Raw genomic sequence first — 18,545 nt, 5'->3', positions numbered from 1 at the left:
CCCCACTGGTGCTCCTCACGAAGTGTTCTCACAGTAATGGTGGAAACAAAAAAATACCTGAAGAGGGAGGTGACAGCTGCTTTACACAGCAGGTGCAGTGACGCTGATATGCTGGTGGATAAATAAGACGTGCTGCTGCAAAGAACACCGTCACCCCGTGTGCTCCCCGGGGGGTATCAAGATGTTTTGATTGAAATGTCCTATTGTCTGAATATCCCTTCATGTTGCAGCACAGGCCTGCTTCGTGTCTGTTGATTGGTTGTAACATGATCTGAATCTGGATCTGGACCCGACCGACCGTGCCTGGGCCAACCTCATCGAGCAGCCCAGGGCACTTTATACTTAACAGCGCCAATGCTCTCTGTTCAAATTCACTCAAACCTGTTGTAGGTGCAGGTCACCTGGTGCGAGTGCACATATGTCACCCATCTCTGCTTTACGTCTCCATTGGTCAGGTTTGTCCAGGAGTTTGGTCTTTCTTTTAACTTTTTTTCTTGGTGTTTCTGATTAACTGTAAAATTGGTAGAATATTTTATATTCCCTTAATCTAATGCAGATTTCTCTAAAAGCCTTTTTGACTGTCTCAGTAAATCTGTCCAACCTTTGATCTTTAACGATGGGTAAACAGATCCCTTTCCTACATGACTTTGGGGATCTTTTTGCCACGTTTTCTAGACTAGAATAGCGGCGAACCCTGTTTCCTGTCTCTTAATAAGATCCATCCACGAGAGGGAATGTACGTGGAGCTGAAAGTACCAATCAGAAGTGCTCTCAGTTGGTATTATCACCAAATTGGATTATTGGTTATAAGAAGCCGGTCAATATTCCAATTTTGTACGGGGAGCCAATTTTTAGAGCAATAGCGGTTGTCTCGTCTGGACCACATTCTCTCATCTGCTGTCCAGGCTTCGTGAGGCGATCCCTCCCATCAACTGAGCTTCAGAACTTCTGCCACACAAACACATACAGACTGATGATTCCTGGATGCCGGGTGACAGGCCCCACATATGCTCTGCTGTAAATTATTCACCCTCCTCAATTTTCACATCTTTAAGGGAAGTTTGAAAGCCATTAGCGTCACCATTGTCAGCCGCTCCAGCTGCATCGCATCACCAAAGCTTAGCGTCACAGAAGGCCTACCTTCTGATGAATTATAGCGAGCCTGGGGACAAACTTTTTCCAATGCAGAGCCAGAGGTCTGCGGCGGGAAGGAGCCTTCGGCCGTTCAGCCGGTGTCCCTGGGAAGCGGTGTCTGTTTTTGAGCGATCCCTCAGCCCTGTGACAGTCTGCCCTTTCAGCTCCCATTTATTCAAACATAACTACAAACCCACCAGCAGCTGCAGCTCTCTCCTCAGTGTCACTCATTGGCTTTTACTGTGGAAAAGTTAAATGACAGCCTGCTCTGTTTTCAATTATTCAGTTACTGGGTTGCCTCTTTAAATTCTTTTAAACCTTTTAACCCCCCCTCTCCATAATCAAATTGCTAGTATTGCATTTAAACATTTTTAAAATGAACTTTACAACTGACTAACGAAAAAGCCATAGATTCATATTCTGCGAGCAGCAGAGTGACTAATCATTAGAGCAACACTTTAATAGATTTGGCCACGCAATTACTATATTCTTTTGGTCGTCTTCATGGAAATAAAAGTGTGTAAAAGAGAAGAGGATCTATGACTTATGCCTCTGTGTCAGAGCACATTCTGCCTACTCAACAGTAACTTGGTAAATTAGCAGTCAGTGTCTCAGAGAGGGAGGAGAAAAAAAGGCCTCGCTCACTATGGTTGGGTTGTGGTGCGTTAAAGATGTCCGGCGTTGTCGACCGAGGGAGAAGTGGGTTCGTCAGTGTAACTCGCTTGGGAGCTTTCCACCCTACACACTGCGGGGTCCACACCTCCAGCTTGATTAACAACCTGCCCACCATTATCACGGATTGATGGTGTCAGCTAAATTAGCCTCTCCCCTCATCCATTCAGCGCGAGCGCTTAGTTAACATGCAGGGACCTAGAACATCTTCGCCGAGCTACGGAGGCGTGCAGCGTTTCCAGTGATGCTTCCTGATGGAAGAAAACTGATTCTCATTCAAAATCTTCAGTTTTCAACTCTTAAAGTTACCATTCATTCATTTTCAGTCAAAAAAAGACCTTTTTCTTTGTGTAGGTTTAAAGACATGTAGCACATTACTAACAGTTTAAAGGAACCTGAAACAGGTCAAGTAAAGCCTTCCCAGCAGTACCAGAGCGTTTCTTAGTTCCCTGTTAATGATTTGTGAAAACTTCTCCCACATGCTTTTTCCTCGAATTGCAAAGTTAATCTGTCAGCGTAAGGTGTCGCGGATAAATACAACAAAATAAAACCAGTACCGGTACCAAAAAAAGAAGATTTATTCATAACACATGGGAAAAGACCCAGGGAAACAGAGTTAATGATAAAAACGATAAAATAACAACGATTAAAAACCCTGAAAACCATGAATTTCACACCCGACTCTCAACTCTGGCGGCCCGGTACCAAACGACTCGGCCCATTGGTTGGGGACCGCTGACCTAAAACTAAAAGAGCATTACATTTACTTATTATTTTGTTCATCCTGCTACGTTGTAATCCTTCACTGACTGTCACTATAAAAGTGTCAGTGTATCTGCAGCACACATAACAGAATAGAATAAATGAATAGAATATTTTGCCCTCTGTAGCATTGCCTAAAATGCACCAGCTGCTTAAATATGAAAGACCTGCATCAAATATCCAATAAAGATTTTATTTTATTTTTTTTAATATAACTTTATTAAGTAATAGATAATTTGAAAGCACAAGTTGATCATCAACAAGTTGGTGAGGTGTCAGAGCGGATCCTGCTTAAAGGTCGCTGCACTGTATTTTAAATATTTAGCGCAGTAAATAAGGTGAGGTGCAAAAAAGTCAGTTTCGAATATTTAGACGGCGCAGTAAAGGACACATGGTCTGGTCGCTCATCTGTTCAGAACCACAGGAGAATTGGTGGCCCAAGGCACTGCCTGAGGCAAAATCCACAGCAAAGAGAGCACTCTTGTTATTATTCCACTGCACCATTTTTAATGCAGGCCTCCTCTGTACACTCCCGTGCACTCACAGCTGGCCCCTCGCACACAATACCGCTCTGCGTACTTCTTTCTCTCGCCTCTTTTCTTTTTGTGTCGGAGGGAATATTTCAGGCGTTTCATTCGTTCCATATCCTGAATTCTCATTAAACCTGCGGTAATTGGATTGGGCATAATAGACATATGGAAATTGCGGTGCCGTTCATCATTAGGGTTTTAATTGCGCCCATTTTGGCTTTGCATTTTTCTCTCTAAATAAGTCTTCGGAGTTCAGGAGCCTTGTTACTGCCAGTCAAGTTACTTCACCCACACACGATGATTATGTGATAATGACAGGATTTCCTCCCACTGAGGACATTTATTTAATTCTGATTGTTGTCTTTATTGAGCATTGTGCTAACATGACTCCAGGACTTATTAGCGTTTGTGAGAACAGGATTTGCGAGAGCAACGATAGAATTATAGAGCTCTTCTATTTTTAAAGTCTTGATGCAGAGCAAAGTATTATCAGGGAGAACAACATTGTTTTCAATAACACTCAATACATATTGTTAGACTGATTAAACACACACACACGTAGCACGGTAGAAGAGAGACAGGTAAAAATAATAATGTTGCTTGGCAACAACTCGTTACTTAAAAAGCAATTAAAGCTTCCCAAACAGTGCTGCTACCTCTAAGACGGCGGTGTCAAACATGAGGCTCGGGGGCGAGATTTGATGATCCCGTTTGGCGCACCGGATGGCTTCGCCGTGTGATAAAATTACAGTGAAGTCATTAATTACACGTTTTTGTTAAAAACAAACCACGTTGCTGTTTACGGTGTAGTAATGCATGACCAGTATGACTACACATGAGTAAAAATGTGTGCAAATCTGAGCAGGATCTCTGATTCATATTAGATACAAAAGCTTTACATGTGATGATTTTATGTCTTTTCACATCCTTCAGTTAAATTGTAACTACTCCAGCTTTACTGGATGTACAACAACTGAGATACATTCTGTGTTTTTCTGAAGAGAACTCAGGCTGTTTGTACAGGGATGGTTTGTTACATTTGAAAATTAAATAGAAAAAGCTTCTAGAATTATTTTTGGCATTTAGGCTTTATTAGAGAGGGAAGAGGAGAGAGAGGACAGGAAACCAGGGAAAGAGTGGGGTGACGTGCAGAAAAAGATCTGGAGAGCAGACTCAAAGTTGGGCTCCTGCAGTAGCCTTCAGCCAGCAGGGCGGCAGCTCTGAGCAGACTTCTTTATACTTATTTAAAAATGAGAAATTTAGAGGCGTGTGTGTTTCATATAAGCTGTGATGCTGTAGTGTTATGGCTTCCTCAAAGTGGGACCAACTGGACTAAAATGAGTTTGACATCATTGCTTTAGGATGTTAAAGGCCAGCTTATGTTATGAATGGGGTTGGGAGGTTGAATAGAGTGTCTGTGAAACATGTGTCCTAGTATATTTAAAGGTACTTTGCAGTACTTCAAAGGGGCCTGGAAAATAAAAAGTCATGTATATTTAATGAATTGAATTACATTATAATAAAAATTTACAATATTCAAAATTTCATTTTATTATTAAATCCTGATTTTATGGACACAGGTGATTTTTTTTATTTATTTATTTATTTTTGCGCTGGTTGGAGGTCAAAAAAAAGTATTTTAGGAAAATTGCTGAGGTGACATTTAGCCCCTGTAAGACAGAACTGAGGGCACGATGTTGCAAAAAAAACACAAGCTGCAGCGCGATGCTTGTCCTTCTTGGAGATTAAAAAGATATCAGCTGAGACCCGATGTTTACAGTTGAAGTATCTTTAATCACAAAGTTTGCAAAAACAGAAAACGTATGACGAAAATTCCAACACAGTGAACTTCCCTGGAAATGCAAATGTGTTTTTCTTCTCTGACAAACGTGGGAGAACTGGCAGGATAAAGTGAGACGAGGTTTTAATGTTGTTTCCTGCTGTTTCCTTTAATTTCCTCTGATACTAATTAAACTCTTTCCTTTACAGGAAAATGGATGTTCTCATCAGCCTTAACAACGGCAAGTCCTTCATCTCGAGTGCCCACACCATCTCTGCTACCACATGTGTGAGTTTAATGCTGAGCTCTGATATTTCACATTCCAGATTAAACTTAAAGTCCCTTTAATAACATGAAGCTGCGTTTCCTGATTTTATAACTGAGGAAGTGATGCATAAAACATGGCCTGACTATAAGGTTACAAGTTTTCCTGTTATGTTTGAGCAGAACTTCCTTTTTTTCAGTGTTTCTCATATCGTTAGCTTCATAGCATAATTGCCTAAGTCATTTGACTAAGTCAATGACTTAGGCACTTATGCTATGAAGCTAACGATATGATGAAGCAATGTCATAGTTTTATAGACACTTTGTGAAACATCTGCTCTTTTGTAAGACGATACACTTGCTCCGATTTAGCTGTTATCGACCGCGTGTTCCCCTTTGTTTCTATTTCGTATTCCTTCTAACAAACTTTTAATATTTCTCCTCTAGCTTTGACGCATCCAGTTGTTTCCAGCTGTGTGACTGTTTTGCCTTTTCCTTTTCTCCTTCAGTCGGACGGCTTTGTGGTGGCGATAGTCTTCCTGGTGCTGCTCCTCCTCGTGGCCCTGGCCCTCATGTGGTGGTTGTGGCCTCTGTGTTGCAAAGTGGTGAGTGCTGCTACACCGCCTATAACCAGCACAGTCATGTTTGGTCAACCAAAACTGATAAATGAATTAAATCTGGCTTTGAGCGGAGATGAGAGCGGGTTCTCGACTGTGGGGAGAAAAACACGCTAAAGTGTTGCTGCTCTTTGTTCTGCCTCGTCCTGTAAATCTGATGAGGATAAACCCTATCACCCACTTTTTTCCCTCGTATTGCTCTGACAGCTGTAAACATCCTCTTGCGGCACATACAGCACCGCCTTGCTGAAAAAGATGAGGTCACTTGAAAAAGCATGTCTTGTAAAGTCTGACTTAATTTGGGTGAAAGATGGAGTTTAATCACCAGTTAAAAAGCACAAAGAGGTGACGGGCAGGCTCGGTGTTATTCACCAAGCCTTGCCGAAGGGAAGTGGTGCCGAACATCTGTTCAAGCTCGTCACCTCCCGCTTACCGCGATAAGTCACACTGGTTTAGCAACACCGCAGAGCACTGCAGACCAGCGGCCGATTGCTGCACATGCTATATGTGGAGAAGTCGCTTTACACAAACAGACTGTTAAAAACAATAACATAGACCAGCAGCAGAAAGATGTGAGTGACAGATTGCATGAAAGTTACCAGAGTCTCTGTTTGTTTAGGACTAATGTCGGGCCTACCTGGGGACTGAAGGGATTCAGAATAATCACACAGACTTTTAGCGGTTTTATCGCATTAGAATCCATCATGTCCTGCTTCAGCTTAAAACACTTTTACACATCTATTCAATCATGTTCTAGATACACTATTATGAATATTTCTTATTCTTCCTCAGTGCTGCTAATATTGTTTATTTAAACCTGCATTAGGCAGAAGTTGGATTAAATAAAACGTCCCTCTACTGTCGCTCTCCCTTTGCTGTTTAAAACCCGCCCACTAAAGACCAGAGGCCTGTGCGTGTACTTCACTAAAAAATAAGAGTGAATATTTTTGCTGATTTTTGTTTGTTCCTCACCCGACTAACACAAAAGTGAAGATGCTCGACTGGATGAGGCGACTGTGGAGGCCTTTGGAGGACAGTGAACTCACTGTTATGGGCTGGAGATGATTTGAGCTTCGCGGCGTGCTGTGAAGCAGCCATGAGGAGACGAGCACGCTGTCGTCACAAAGAGACGGAGATGCTCAGCAACAGTGCAACCTTTAAACTGAGCTCAGCTGACACTAAAAGGCCGCCGCTCCAAACTGCAGATACAGGCAGGATCGATCGATGCAGGTTTGACATGTCGTGCGTTACGAGGCGGCTTCTTCTGAACCTTGGCTGGAACGAGGGGTTATTTGACTTTCTGTTGCCTTCCTATGACTCAACATCAACAGATCTGCTACTCAAAGGATATTTTCTTATTTTTGGACCATTATCTGTGAACCCCAGAGACGGTTATGTGGGAAACTCCCAGCAGTGCCTGTCTGCCACCAACAACAGTCAATGTCTACCTCCCTTAATTCCTGGAGTTGCTGCCATGTGATTGGCTGATATAACACTTGTATTAACAGGCAGTTCAATAGATATAATTACAAAGGTGGCTCAGTGTATAATGCACACATATACCGCATATGAAACGGACAAAAATCTTTCTCCACGTACTTGACAGGACAGATTATTTTTCAGCTTCATCCTCATAAATTGAGTAAAGGATGTTGAAACAGAGACACACATCTGCTGTAAAATGATCAAAAATGTTCTTTTGTTCCTTCGTTTTGGTCCTAAAAGTGTGAAAAGTGGAAACAGCCGGTTATGACTTAAATGTTTCTGCTTAGGGATAAGGTTTTTTAGTTTTTTTTAGTTTTGTGTTTCTTGGTCGTGCTTTTTATTCTCTCTCTGTGGAGGTTGGGAGGTTCTTCATTAATTCCACAAGTCACCACATTTCCAGTCCCATGTGTACGGGGTGTTTTAAAGTGGAACTTGAGGCTGCGTTTAATTAATTCATCTGAAATCTGCTCTTAAAGTCATAACTTATGACTAGAAAATATTTTTGCTTTTTTGTCCAGAGTTGAAACTTTGGTTTAGTTGGTTAAAAAAAAGAGTACTGTTTTAAAAACCTCGCTCTGGCCTCACCCCCTTTGGAAATAAAGTCTCCCCCGCTTAACCGTTTACAAAAATCCACAACAGATTATCGTTTGAGGCTATGAGAGAGGGGCTACAGATGGTGTGCGCAGCCTCTTTTTTCTGTCTCTGCCTTTTTCTATTGAGATCTGATAAAGGCAAATTTACCCTCTACTCCGCCGACCCTCGCGGCGGACCTCTGTTCCCGCTCACCCGCACCGGCCCTTAAATGATAGACGTCACCTGGCTTTGTGGACCTGAAGGGATCCCATCCAGGATGAGATGGAAGCATATTTTGGAAAACCAACAAAGGCATTAAAATGTAAACCCCCTGCAGCATGTCTGGCGGTGGACGTGTTTGTCTTGGTGGAGAGAGCTGCTGTTGCCTTCCATCGAGGGACGCGGCAGAAGAGGAGGGCCATGTGTGCCTTGTTAATATTTAAACCCCCAGTCTGCCAGGTTTCAGCAGTCGGGATGAGGCCGCGCACACACGCTCGACACACACATACACATACACAGAGACACATGCCCAACCTCTTTCCCACAATCCCTCTCTCCCCTTCTCTCTCCCGCATGGACCGATGCCAGGAGAGAGGTCATACAAGCTGTGGAGTGGTAATTTCTTTGTTTATGATTTGTTTGGAAATTAAACTCGAATGGCATCGCCTTTAGTTCAAATCAAAGGATTCAGGATTGGAGATGCCGTTTTAAATTACATTGCCAGTTTATCCAAATTACAAACTATTCGCTGCTAAATTGGATGCACTTTTGGACACATTTGCGACTCATTTGGTCCTTAATATGTTATTAATCTCTAATTATTTCTTGTTCTTGCAGAACTTTTGTCGTCTTTGTTCTCTTTCAGTTGATTTTTTTATTTGTTTTGTTCTCGTACAAACAGTTTCTCCGCAGATGAAGACCTAAAGCAATTTTAAACTTTCGAATATGCTATCTGCCACTGATCCGTCGTTATAAGCCTCCCAAAACAGCTTGACACGACACGGTTCGAGCTTAAGGTTGGGAACGAACAGATTATAAAGTCCAGTTGGACGTTTACGGAGACGGCCATATGGGGACAATACCCCGAGTGCCTCTGATTGGTCCAATTCCCCCCGGTGTCGTGGCTGCGGCGGCGGGCCGCTGGGGCTTGTGTCAGATGGCGAAATATCCAGTGGTTTCGTTTTTTAATTATGCCACCGCGCTGCTCCTCTTCACATCTGTCCATCAGGTAGCTGGGAAAGAGCAGCAGAGCGTTTGTGTGACGCTTTATTTGTCTCACAACATGTGCAGGAAATCTGCTGCATAATTACTTAATAAAAGAGATAATCCTGTGAACGTAAGGTGTGGCTGAAATGATGTTAATCAGCGTATGGCGAGGCCACCAGTAGCCCTTTACTAGATTTGCTTACAGCCGGTTGTGTGTTACAAAGGAATTAATTAACCCTAATTGATTATTTTTCATTATTCTAATGACAACAGTAAGCAGAGAGTGTGATAGCGTCCCTGAGCTTAAGAGTGAATGAAACAGCTGTTAGGATCTATGATATGCCGTAATTACATCGCTCCTTTTCCCTCCGAAACCACTTTAGCAAATGCATAACCAGCTCTGACACTGTGGTATCTGTCCTTGATGACTAATGAACAAAGGTCAGCTTTCCACTTTGCAGCGCACCTCAGGTTGAGATATGTCCTTAGTGCAATTATAAGCACTGCATTTATAGGGCACCTACTGTGTCCACCCCTGTGTGGGGAGCGGGGAGTGGGCGAGGAGGTGAACAGAAGCTTTTTCCTTTGTATCAGGATTTAGGTTTGAATAAATGTCCCACAAAATTCCAATAACACTTCCTGAGCTCAGTTTGATGACTTTGATCCAAAACCTGAAGACTTTTAACAAACAGTAACAGAAAAAAGGAAAGTTGAACTGAATTTGTAAGAAGATACATCTCCCTGCCTTCACTATAAATGATTTGCTCTATAGTTAAATAAATAAAAGTTTTTGTCACCGGCATGTTAATCGATTAATTGAGTAATAATGGAGACATTATTCAGAAGAGATTGTGACCTCACTGTACTTTAAGATATCGCACAGTATCTCCACACAGCCATTCTGCAATACTGCATGATTTAGTTAATTAAAATCTTCACTGTGAGCTGCCGTCTGTTTAAATTACACCGTTTAGTCGTGAAACAGAGACTTTGTTCATTTAAAAAAACTGGCTGGGGTCAATCTTAAAAGCATCAACGTGTTGTAGTGAAAATATTTAGTGCCAGTTCATCCATAACCCTATCGCAAGTGGAAACAGTACAAAATATTGGACTGTATTGGTATTTTTACCTGCTGGATCAGCTGCTGGACGAGTCATCCAATGGTGCTAATCTGAGGAGCTTGGAAAGAGAAGCGACTGGACTTCTTTGAGTTTATCGATTTTTCACTATGTAAAACTTGACTTGCATGGTGACTTTCTCTTAGTTTCCTTGTGAAAAATACACAAAATAAAAGAAAACTTGTTAAAAACCATTAAAAAGCATTAAAGATGCAAAAAGAACATAAATAAACTGCAAGTGTGCAGGCCTGTGTTTTCACGTGACGGCTGTGACCTACAGCAACTGACAACACCGAAGAATAAAGCGCCTCGGTCTTTCCAGCGCCAGCCCGCTCACAGATGGGTTTTTGGTGAGTGAGTGGCAGAAGCGTCTTCAGTAAAGAGTCGGACATCAGTATGTGAAGCGTCTGACTGACACCTGACAAATGTCACTGTCAGGCCTCTCTTTGCTTTGCCGTGCACATCTGAAAAACCCGGCCGAGGCATCTTGTCCTTGAGTGGAATCACATTGTGGACAACCTGCTCCTCAGGTGCCCTCTCATCCAGTGTTGTCACAAACAATGCCGCTGGCCGGTCACTCTGCTCTGGGAGAGTCGTGTCCTGGTTATATGTGGGTGAGGGTGCGCGTGTGTGTGTGTTTTCTTGTATTTTCTGTGTGTGTTTGCCGCCACTCATCTTCCCTTCAGACGGGGCTTGGAGCTGAGCCCAAGCCTCCTCCTCTGTATCTCATTGGAGCTAATTAACTCCTTAGGACTTTATGATTGGGGGGATTGCTTGGAAGCACTGAACCCCATCCAATTAATTAAGAGCTAAACGGGCAGCGGCGCTCGCCCCAAAGACTCCCCTGTCAACAAGTTGATTTTCAGCTTTTCTTTATTTTGCACGGGGGGCCCCTGATGTTGGTTTACAAGCAGAATCCTTGTAATCAGCAGTCAGTGACGCGATGGGGCAGCAGTCGCTGCTGCAAAACAGGCTGGCAGCGACGGCGTCTCCACCGTGAGATGAGCTCAGGGATGTTTCTGTTTGGCTCAGTCACCTGTCACGAATCACCTCTGTCAGCCTTGTCTGCGCTCGTCTTGATGAGGTTTGAGCGCGTGTGTTTGTGCGTGTCCCAATGCGTCTCCTGACGGGCTGTGCTGACGCTCTTTTGCTTCTTCTGTTTATCCAGGTCATCAAGGACCCGCCGCCGCCGCCTCCACCATCTCGTCCTCCACCGCCCGTGAGTCACAATTGTTTTATTTTCAGGTTTGAAAATCTGTGCGGTGCAAAAGAAGAAAATGGGAGTCAGAGGAGGTTCCAGAGCTCAGAATGGTGCAGCACTGAAATTTCAGGGAAACTTTGCACGTTTTGAGAATCAGGATTATTGAGCGTCTCTCTGAGAATTTCACAGGGCCGTTATCGCTGCATTGGGCATCTAACTCGAGCCAATTCAGACTAAAACTAAAACCATAATGTGTCCCTTTTACATTTGTTTGTGTACAGATCATATAAACAAGATCACATTTTAATTAGTGAGCTGGTAGATGGATTTTTGAACTTTGGACAGAGGCGTGCTCGCTGTTTGCCCCGTGATTTCAGTCTTTCTGCTAAACTAGAGTAATCCCAGCTCCAGCTCTGCACACAGACATGAGAGTGATGGAGCTTGTTTCTTCTCATGATGAAATGAAGTCAGTTTGCATATTTCCCAACGTGTCGAGCAGTTCCTTCAAAAAATGACTTTAGAAAAGTTGGTGCTTGTGATACACCTTTCGTCTTCACTGACTAACGATTATCGTAAAAGACTGAATCAAAAAGCGTCTTCTGCAATACGAGATTCATTAACAGAAAAAGATTTTAATGTTTAACTGATTATTTTAGTTAATTAAATTCCAGAGGGAAACAGTCAATATCAAAGTATGTAGCTGAGGTCTAATATTTTAGATTTCACTGTGTAAAATCTAAATTTTCACACCATTCCTGAACTGAATCTCTGTATCCAGACGGATAAGTGGATCCGGGTCATTTTGTGATACTTAATCACCCCTAAGCTGGACCAAACCTCACCATTTTAACTTGTCTATAACATTTAGAGCAGGGGTGGGAACTCCAGGCCTCGAGGGCCGGTGTCCTGCAGGTTTTAGATCTCACCCTGGGTCAACACACCTGAATCACATGATTAGTTCATTACCAGGCCTCTGGAGAACTTCAGGACTTGTTGAGGAGGTCATTTAACCACTTAAATCAGCTGTGTTGGATCAAGGACACATCTAAAACCTGCAGGACACCGGCCCTCGAGGCCTGGAGTTCCCCACCCCTGGTTTAGACAATCAGAGAGTTGCCGATGGAGTTACTCAACCTCCTTGGTGAAAATCATTTGCAGGTTTTTAAAAGCAAAGTAAAATACCGTACTGCTTGTAAAGCTTTACACTAAATTTCCCAGCATCCTCAGGGAGCTACTACCTCTTGACTTTTTCCCCCCAGAACGGGGGTCTCAAACTCGCAGCCCACGTCACCCCTACTTTGTTAGGGAGGATGTGTTTGTTGTTGAGTGCAATGTTGAAATAAGTTTTTTAAAAAGCAAAAAACGACTTAATATGAGCAGAGAGCACAGACACGTTGAGGGCTGTGTTAGTTCAGAGAGTCAAAAACGAATGTCTGCGCATTTATTTTGTTAAATACGAACAAATTTATAGCAGAAAACCCGCCTGAGTTTAGTTTAGTTCCAGAAACATTGTAGCGTAAAGTAGACATTTAAATATCTGGCTTATCATTGGCTGAATTTTTGCCAAACACGTTAGCATGATGCTACAGTTTTGTTTAGTTCTTTTCTGCAGGGCACAGGATTACAGTGTAAATGCTTCTGAAAGCTTTACCCTGTGTGGTAGTTGATCCCATCCCACTGCAGCATTTTCAGTTTGCGGCAGATGGAACTGTAAACGTCAGCGGAGCGATACGAACGGTTTCCCCTCTGCACGAACACGCGCTGAGCCAGGAGTAAGGCCTACGTTTCCCTTCCTTCCTGACAAAGTGACATCTTCCCGATGAAAGGAAACGTTGTTTTGGTGTGCAGGGACAAATATGGACGAAAGAAAATAGAACAATAGCAAACACATCATTGCACTTCCTCCCCTTTGTCATTACAGTGACTCTGATTAATGTCATACATATAAATATGGAAAGAAAATTTGCACACACTCTTATTTGACACACAACTATGTGTTTCCTGGTTTTGTTTTCTGTGTTTATTTCTTAGGAGCCTGAGCCGCTGCCCAAGAAGAAGTGGCCAACTGTGGATGCCTCGTACTACGGAGGAAGAGGAGTCGGAGGGATCAGTCGGATGGAGGTCAGAAACTCAAAACTATTGGCCAACATGCTGCTTCCGTTCTTTCTTAGTGAAAAGCTGAACGAAACAAGCAAAAACAGCTGAAATATTCCAAAGGTCAAAATGCAGACAGCAGGAAATGACACATATGTGTGGTCCCGTAAACTTGCATCATCATGTTCAGTCTTTTCTGCGAGGCGGGAACTTTGTTGAGTTACGCAGGAATCAGGAGGAGAAACCCACCGACCGAGCGACTGACTGGCTGACTGACCGGCCGGGCCGCTGTCCTCGTCAGCCCACTGATGCCTCCGACATGACAGGCCCTGCCATCTCGTCCTTGGCCGTCGAGGGCTGATTGGATCAAGTCGCAGCCGGGATGAAAGATTGAGTGCTGCTGTCAACTTGACATACCCACCTCTCCTCTCTGCTTCCCCCGTCTCAACTTCCAGACCTTGGCAGCTCGCTTTGTTATCCGCCTCCTCCGAAGGGAATTCAGGTTTAAAAGCGAGCTGCCCCTCCCCCTCCTTCCTACCTAGCCCCGAGGAAGTTGGTGGCATGGCAGGGATTTCCCAGCATCCTCGGGGAGCTCCTACCTCTTGACTTTTCCCCCCCAGAGTGTTGCTGAGATCCAATCCTGGCTGTTACCTTTCTCTGTTCTTCCACTAGCGTGTTGATTCCCATCGACAGGCGCGTCTCCACATCTGAAGCCCCCACTCCCTCCCCGCCGTCACCCCACTGATAGATAACGAGTTGCTTGTAAAGACCAACCCGTCCGCTCCTCCGCATCCACATTTAAGACGTCATGCTGAGAAAACCACCTCCGCCGCTTTGCCGCTGCCAGCATTTCAAACGATTATTGAGGTGACAACGTATCTTTTATTCATGGCAGCCTTTCTCTTTTCCTGATGATGCGGCAGGCCGGCGATGTATCCCAGAGATGATTCTGAAAAGCTGTTCTATATTGTCACGGCTTAACCTACAGCTTGAAAACTGTGTTGCTAATTAATCACCTCACCCCATTCATGTGACGGTGGGTTTTTTTCCTTTTTTTATCTCCTCCTTGTAACAGATGTGATGAATTCAATTAAAAAGCAGGACAGCTTTACTTAACACACAGGCTTGCTTTCACACGCTGACACCCCCCCAACACACGCGCGCACACACACACACACACACACACACACACACACACACACACACACACACACACACATTATACCAAATGTAAACGTCCTTATTGATAAAAGAATCCGAGTGATTTTTCCAACACGTACAGATCTTTTACTGAAGCTGTGGTCCTGAAGCTAAAGTTGGTCACAGATAGAGGTGTTTGGCCAGGCTCATCACGCTGACACACTGCTGTAGTGATCACAGACAGTCCTCACAGCATCTCTAATCTTATTTCCTGTAGTTTTTCTCAGACTGATGGACCAATCAGGTGTTTAACTGCTTAATTGCCCTCATTTAACGTTTCTATTTTCTTGTTCAAGGTGCGCTGGGGGGAAAAAGGCTCTACTGAGGAGGGGGCCCGGCTGGAGAAAGCAAAGAATGCCAAAGTGTCCATACCACAGGATGTAGAGGAGCCAATGATCAAACGGCCCACTCCAAAGCCCGCTCCCAACCATCCACCCGAGAACAAATGGTACACTCCTATCAAGGTGAGAGTTACTGACTGACTTTAGGATTTTTCTTTTCCTACTTTGGGTACTTCTAAATGATACTGATAGGAAAAGTCTCAGCTTAAAGGCCCATTTACTAGTTCTCCAAGGTTCATCCAGCAAATTACACTCATGTGAAAATCTCTAAATTGTGGTTAAAAGTTAAAGCTGTCTTTGGGTAGTTGAAAAGAAACGCTTCAAATTAGATTCCCTGTGAACTGTTAAGACTTTTTTTATTACCATGAAGTGAAACTCTTGAAATAGAGAATGGTCGAATATTCATTTAAGAGGCCACGACTGGCATCTACGGTGGAAAACGGCATCCATGGATGTCTAATGTTTACCTTAAAGATCAGTCTGTAGAAACACTGGTTTTGAAAATCTACACAAGATTACGTAAATAAAGACAACCGACACAGTTCCGTTTCTGTGCTTCATCAGGGTCGTCTCGATGCTTTGTGGGCTTTGATGCGGCGGCAGTACGACCGAGTGTCCCTCATGCGACCCACATCAGAAGACCAGGTAAGTCAAAATTCATCCCTGATGTTCTTCTCAAACCTAAAACAAACTCGAAGCTTCTCAGCACCGGTAATTTGCTCTAATGGAAACAAAATATTTGCATATTAGCCAAAAATACAAACTCATTTGCGATTGGTGAATTATGCAGGAGGAAGTCATACCGAGAGTGAAGTGTACACGTGTGCAAAGATTGTGCAGTGCTGCTTTTTAGTTGCACAAACCAACAGCTTGAGGCAGTGAGTCAAAGTCTCATCAGTGGTCATCAGTGCAGTTTATAGTACACAGGAGCAAAAATAGAAAATATCCTGCAGTAGTCAGCAGCGTGGATGTTCTTCTTTTTCTTTTTTTAAGTGGTAAATGTTCCTGTAACCATTCCATGAAGTCCCTAATCCCCTCTATGCCTTAATAGGAATACTTTTATCCCTCCAAATCTTTAAAGTCACCGCAGTTACACTTAAGAGCTCATTGTTTTATTGTTGTATTGTATCGCAGCTCCTCTCGGCAGAGGAAGCTGCTGGCACAAGTTGTGCCTTGTGTTGTTGTTACCTAAGGGAGCCAATGTGAGCTGCAGCTGCAGATACTCACAGAAGGAAGCGTGACAGGGATGACCTAATATGGTTATGCTCTGGGTTTTTTGGTGTGTGTTTTTCAACCAGTGTAAAAGAAGAGGAAGCAAATCGACTCCACAAATCGGCACAGTGAAACCTGCTGCTAAGTCAGTTAACTCTTCCAAAGGACGGTGCTTCACGGGCACAAGCTGTGCAGGCGAATGGGCCAAAAAATCTGCACCTGTATGGTGCACATACATTATTTCCCTGTTGTCTCCAACTTCTGTGCATCTTCCTCTTCACAGAGGTTAGAGAGCAGGAACCATCCAAGCTTTTAGTAGTTTAGAGAATGATGTCAGGCTGCAAATCTCTCAAGTGGAGTCGTGTTTTGCAACATGGAAAAAACCCGAGCCAGTGGGCCAGCTGTGAGCCTGCCAGTTGCTACTCGGGGTGTCACAGTGCTGTTTAGCAAATTTCAGAATGCCAGAAGATGCACTGGTAAAAATAGATAACAACTCTCATAGTTCCAGTGAGTAGTGATGTGACAGATCACATTTTAGAAGATGTTTAGATATAGTGGTTAAAATTCATCAGAATCTCACTGCGATGTGTGTCGCCAAAATTTGAATGAAAGTATTTTAAAGCCATGCAGACACTGATGTTTCTGAGCCAGTGCTGATTTTAATTCCAGCTTTTGTTTTTAAGAGATGTGAGATGTTTGTATTAATATAGAGTCTTACAGTCTTACTTTACATTAGCAGATATTCTTATGATCCATCATTCTGATACGACTTTGGACGCTCATGTTAACTTGGTTAAAGTATGGACTAAAATCAGTTTATGTACTGCAGGATGTCAGTAAGCCCAGATGACCCTAATATGGTCATCTCAGACATGCAGTTCTGACTGTGAGCGCAGAAGCTCCACCCACCTGCTGATCAAACTTTATTGTTGAGAGGGGCAGCCAATCAAAGAAAAGCACTGCTTGAAAAGAGGAGGAAGGGAGTTTAAACAGGTTGTTTGAAACTCTGATTTATGCAGATCTAATGTGGTATAGGCTGACTGTAGTAATGTGAACATTTGGACGCTCTTCTTCATAGATTTCGTTTCTCTTTCTATTTAAAAACAGAAGATTTTTTCCACATTTTTCACCTGTTTTATACATATTAGATTTTTTTGAGCTGTAGTTATATATGCAAGTCTCTCAACTCAGCAGTAACCACACTCTCTCCTTTCATGTTTGTCATTGTCATGACGACCAGTAGCCAATTAAAATTTTTGCTCATTTGTACAGTGTGGTGTACCTCAGTGTCACAGTGAAGATACTGAGATACGATACAGAGTATTGAGTTCAACCATTGCTGTTGATACATCAGTGATGGATCAATATAGAACATTATAGAGCTCAGTTTTAGGATTTGCGACACCTTGAGGTGCTGGGAGCTGTAGTAACGTGTAATCTGGACTTTTTAAAGTGACAACCTTTTAACCAAGTTAGTCAAGACATAAAATGAACATCGGTGGAAGTCAATTAGAGGTCTCGTGATCTGTTTCAAACCTGTTTGCCTTCCTAAGCGACTGAGCATCAACCAGTTATTCTCTACAAGAGCGTAAACAACTCAAGTATGATGTGAAGTGACAAAATAAATTGTTAAAAGTTTGTTAAATAGGCTGATGCTCTTTGAGTTTGTTGAAAGGCTTCATGATGAGACTAAACGTGCATATTTACCTGCAGTACAGGGTTTTCGTGAAGTGACAGGAATTCCCCTGCCCGGTATTCATCCAACTGTCTGAATGTGGAAACATCACGGCTGCTCCAGCTGTGTAGAAGATGACTGATATTCCCACACAAGGGGTCACCTCTGTCGCTCTGAGCAAACTGTTTGGAAACAGAGTGAAGCCCACCAGTGAGTACACAAGTTATGTCAAAGCACGTCGGCCGGAGGAGGGAAGGCTGCTGCTGCTGAAGTCTCGCTTCATTCTCATGCCGATCACTGCGTCCACATTAAGTCTGTGATCAACATCGTACACACAGGACGCGGGAGAGAATCAAACAGAGGGCCACGAAGTGTGTTTGAAGTGATGTCTCAACTGAGAAGCAGTGGAAGGTGTTTTGAAACCTAATCGCATTTTGGAGATGATTATTTTAAATCGCCTACTGGCTCACAGTTGAATTTCAGCTGTGTTGCTAACATGTAATTGATTTCATGTGAGTTTCGTAAGATTCAATCAATCTTTCATCCTTGATTCTATCCACAAATATGAAATCCAATGAACCGTTCAGCTGATTTGATTCACTTTCTAACTCTGAAACTAGACAGTCAACTGCTAAGTTGTAGCAATTTCCAGGCTAGTTTTTTGAGAATCTTTTGTTAACA

The 18,545-nt window shown here is 43.2% G+C and overlaps 1 protein-coding gene across 1 annotated transcript in view; it reads left to right on the top strand.

Annotated features, from left to right (window-relative positions):
* Positions 1-18,545, top strand: part of antxr2a (ANTXR cell adhesion molecule 2a) — an 81,173-nt gene that overhangs the window by 26,678 nt on the left and 35,950 nt on the right. The window contains exons 11-16 of the mRNA XM_085426435.1: positions 5,088-5,166; positions 5,652-5,747; positions 11,310-11,360; positions 13,374-13,463; positions 14,933-15,100; positions 15,542-15,622. Coding sequence (XP_085282561.1) covers positions 5,088-5,166; positions 5,652-5,747; positions 11,310-11,360; positions 13,374-13,463; positions 14,933-15,100; positions 15,542-15,622 — 565 coding nt within the window. The remainder of the gene's footprint in view (positions 1-5,087; positions 5,167-5,651; positions 5,748-11,309; positions 11,361-13,373; positions 13,464-14,932; positions 15,101-15,541; positions 15,623-18,545) is intronic.

The sequence above is a fragment of the Rhamphochromis longiceps genome, linkage group LG12 (assembly GCF_057381845.1).
Source record: "Rhamphochromis longiceps isolate RC_006_pf linkage group LG12, R_longiceps_female_GT1.1, whole genome shotgun sequence".
Classification (NCBI taxonomy): Eukaryota; Metazoa; Chordata; class Actinopteri; order Cichliformes; family Cichlidae; genus Rhamphochromis; species Rhamphochromis longiceps.
Note: the sequence above shows the minus strand (reverse complement) of the source record. Positions and strands in the feature narration are given on the sequence as shown.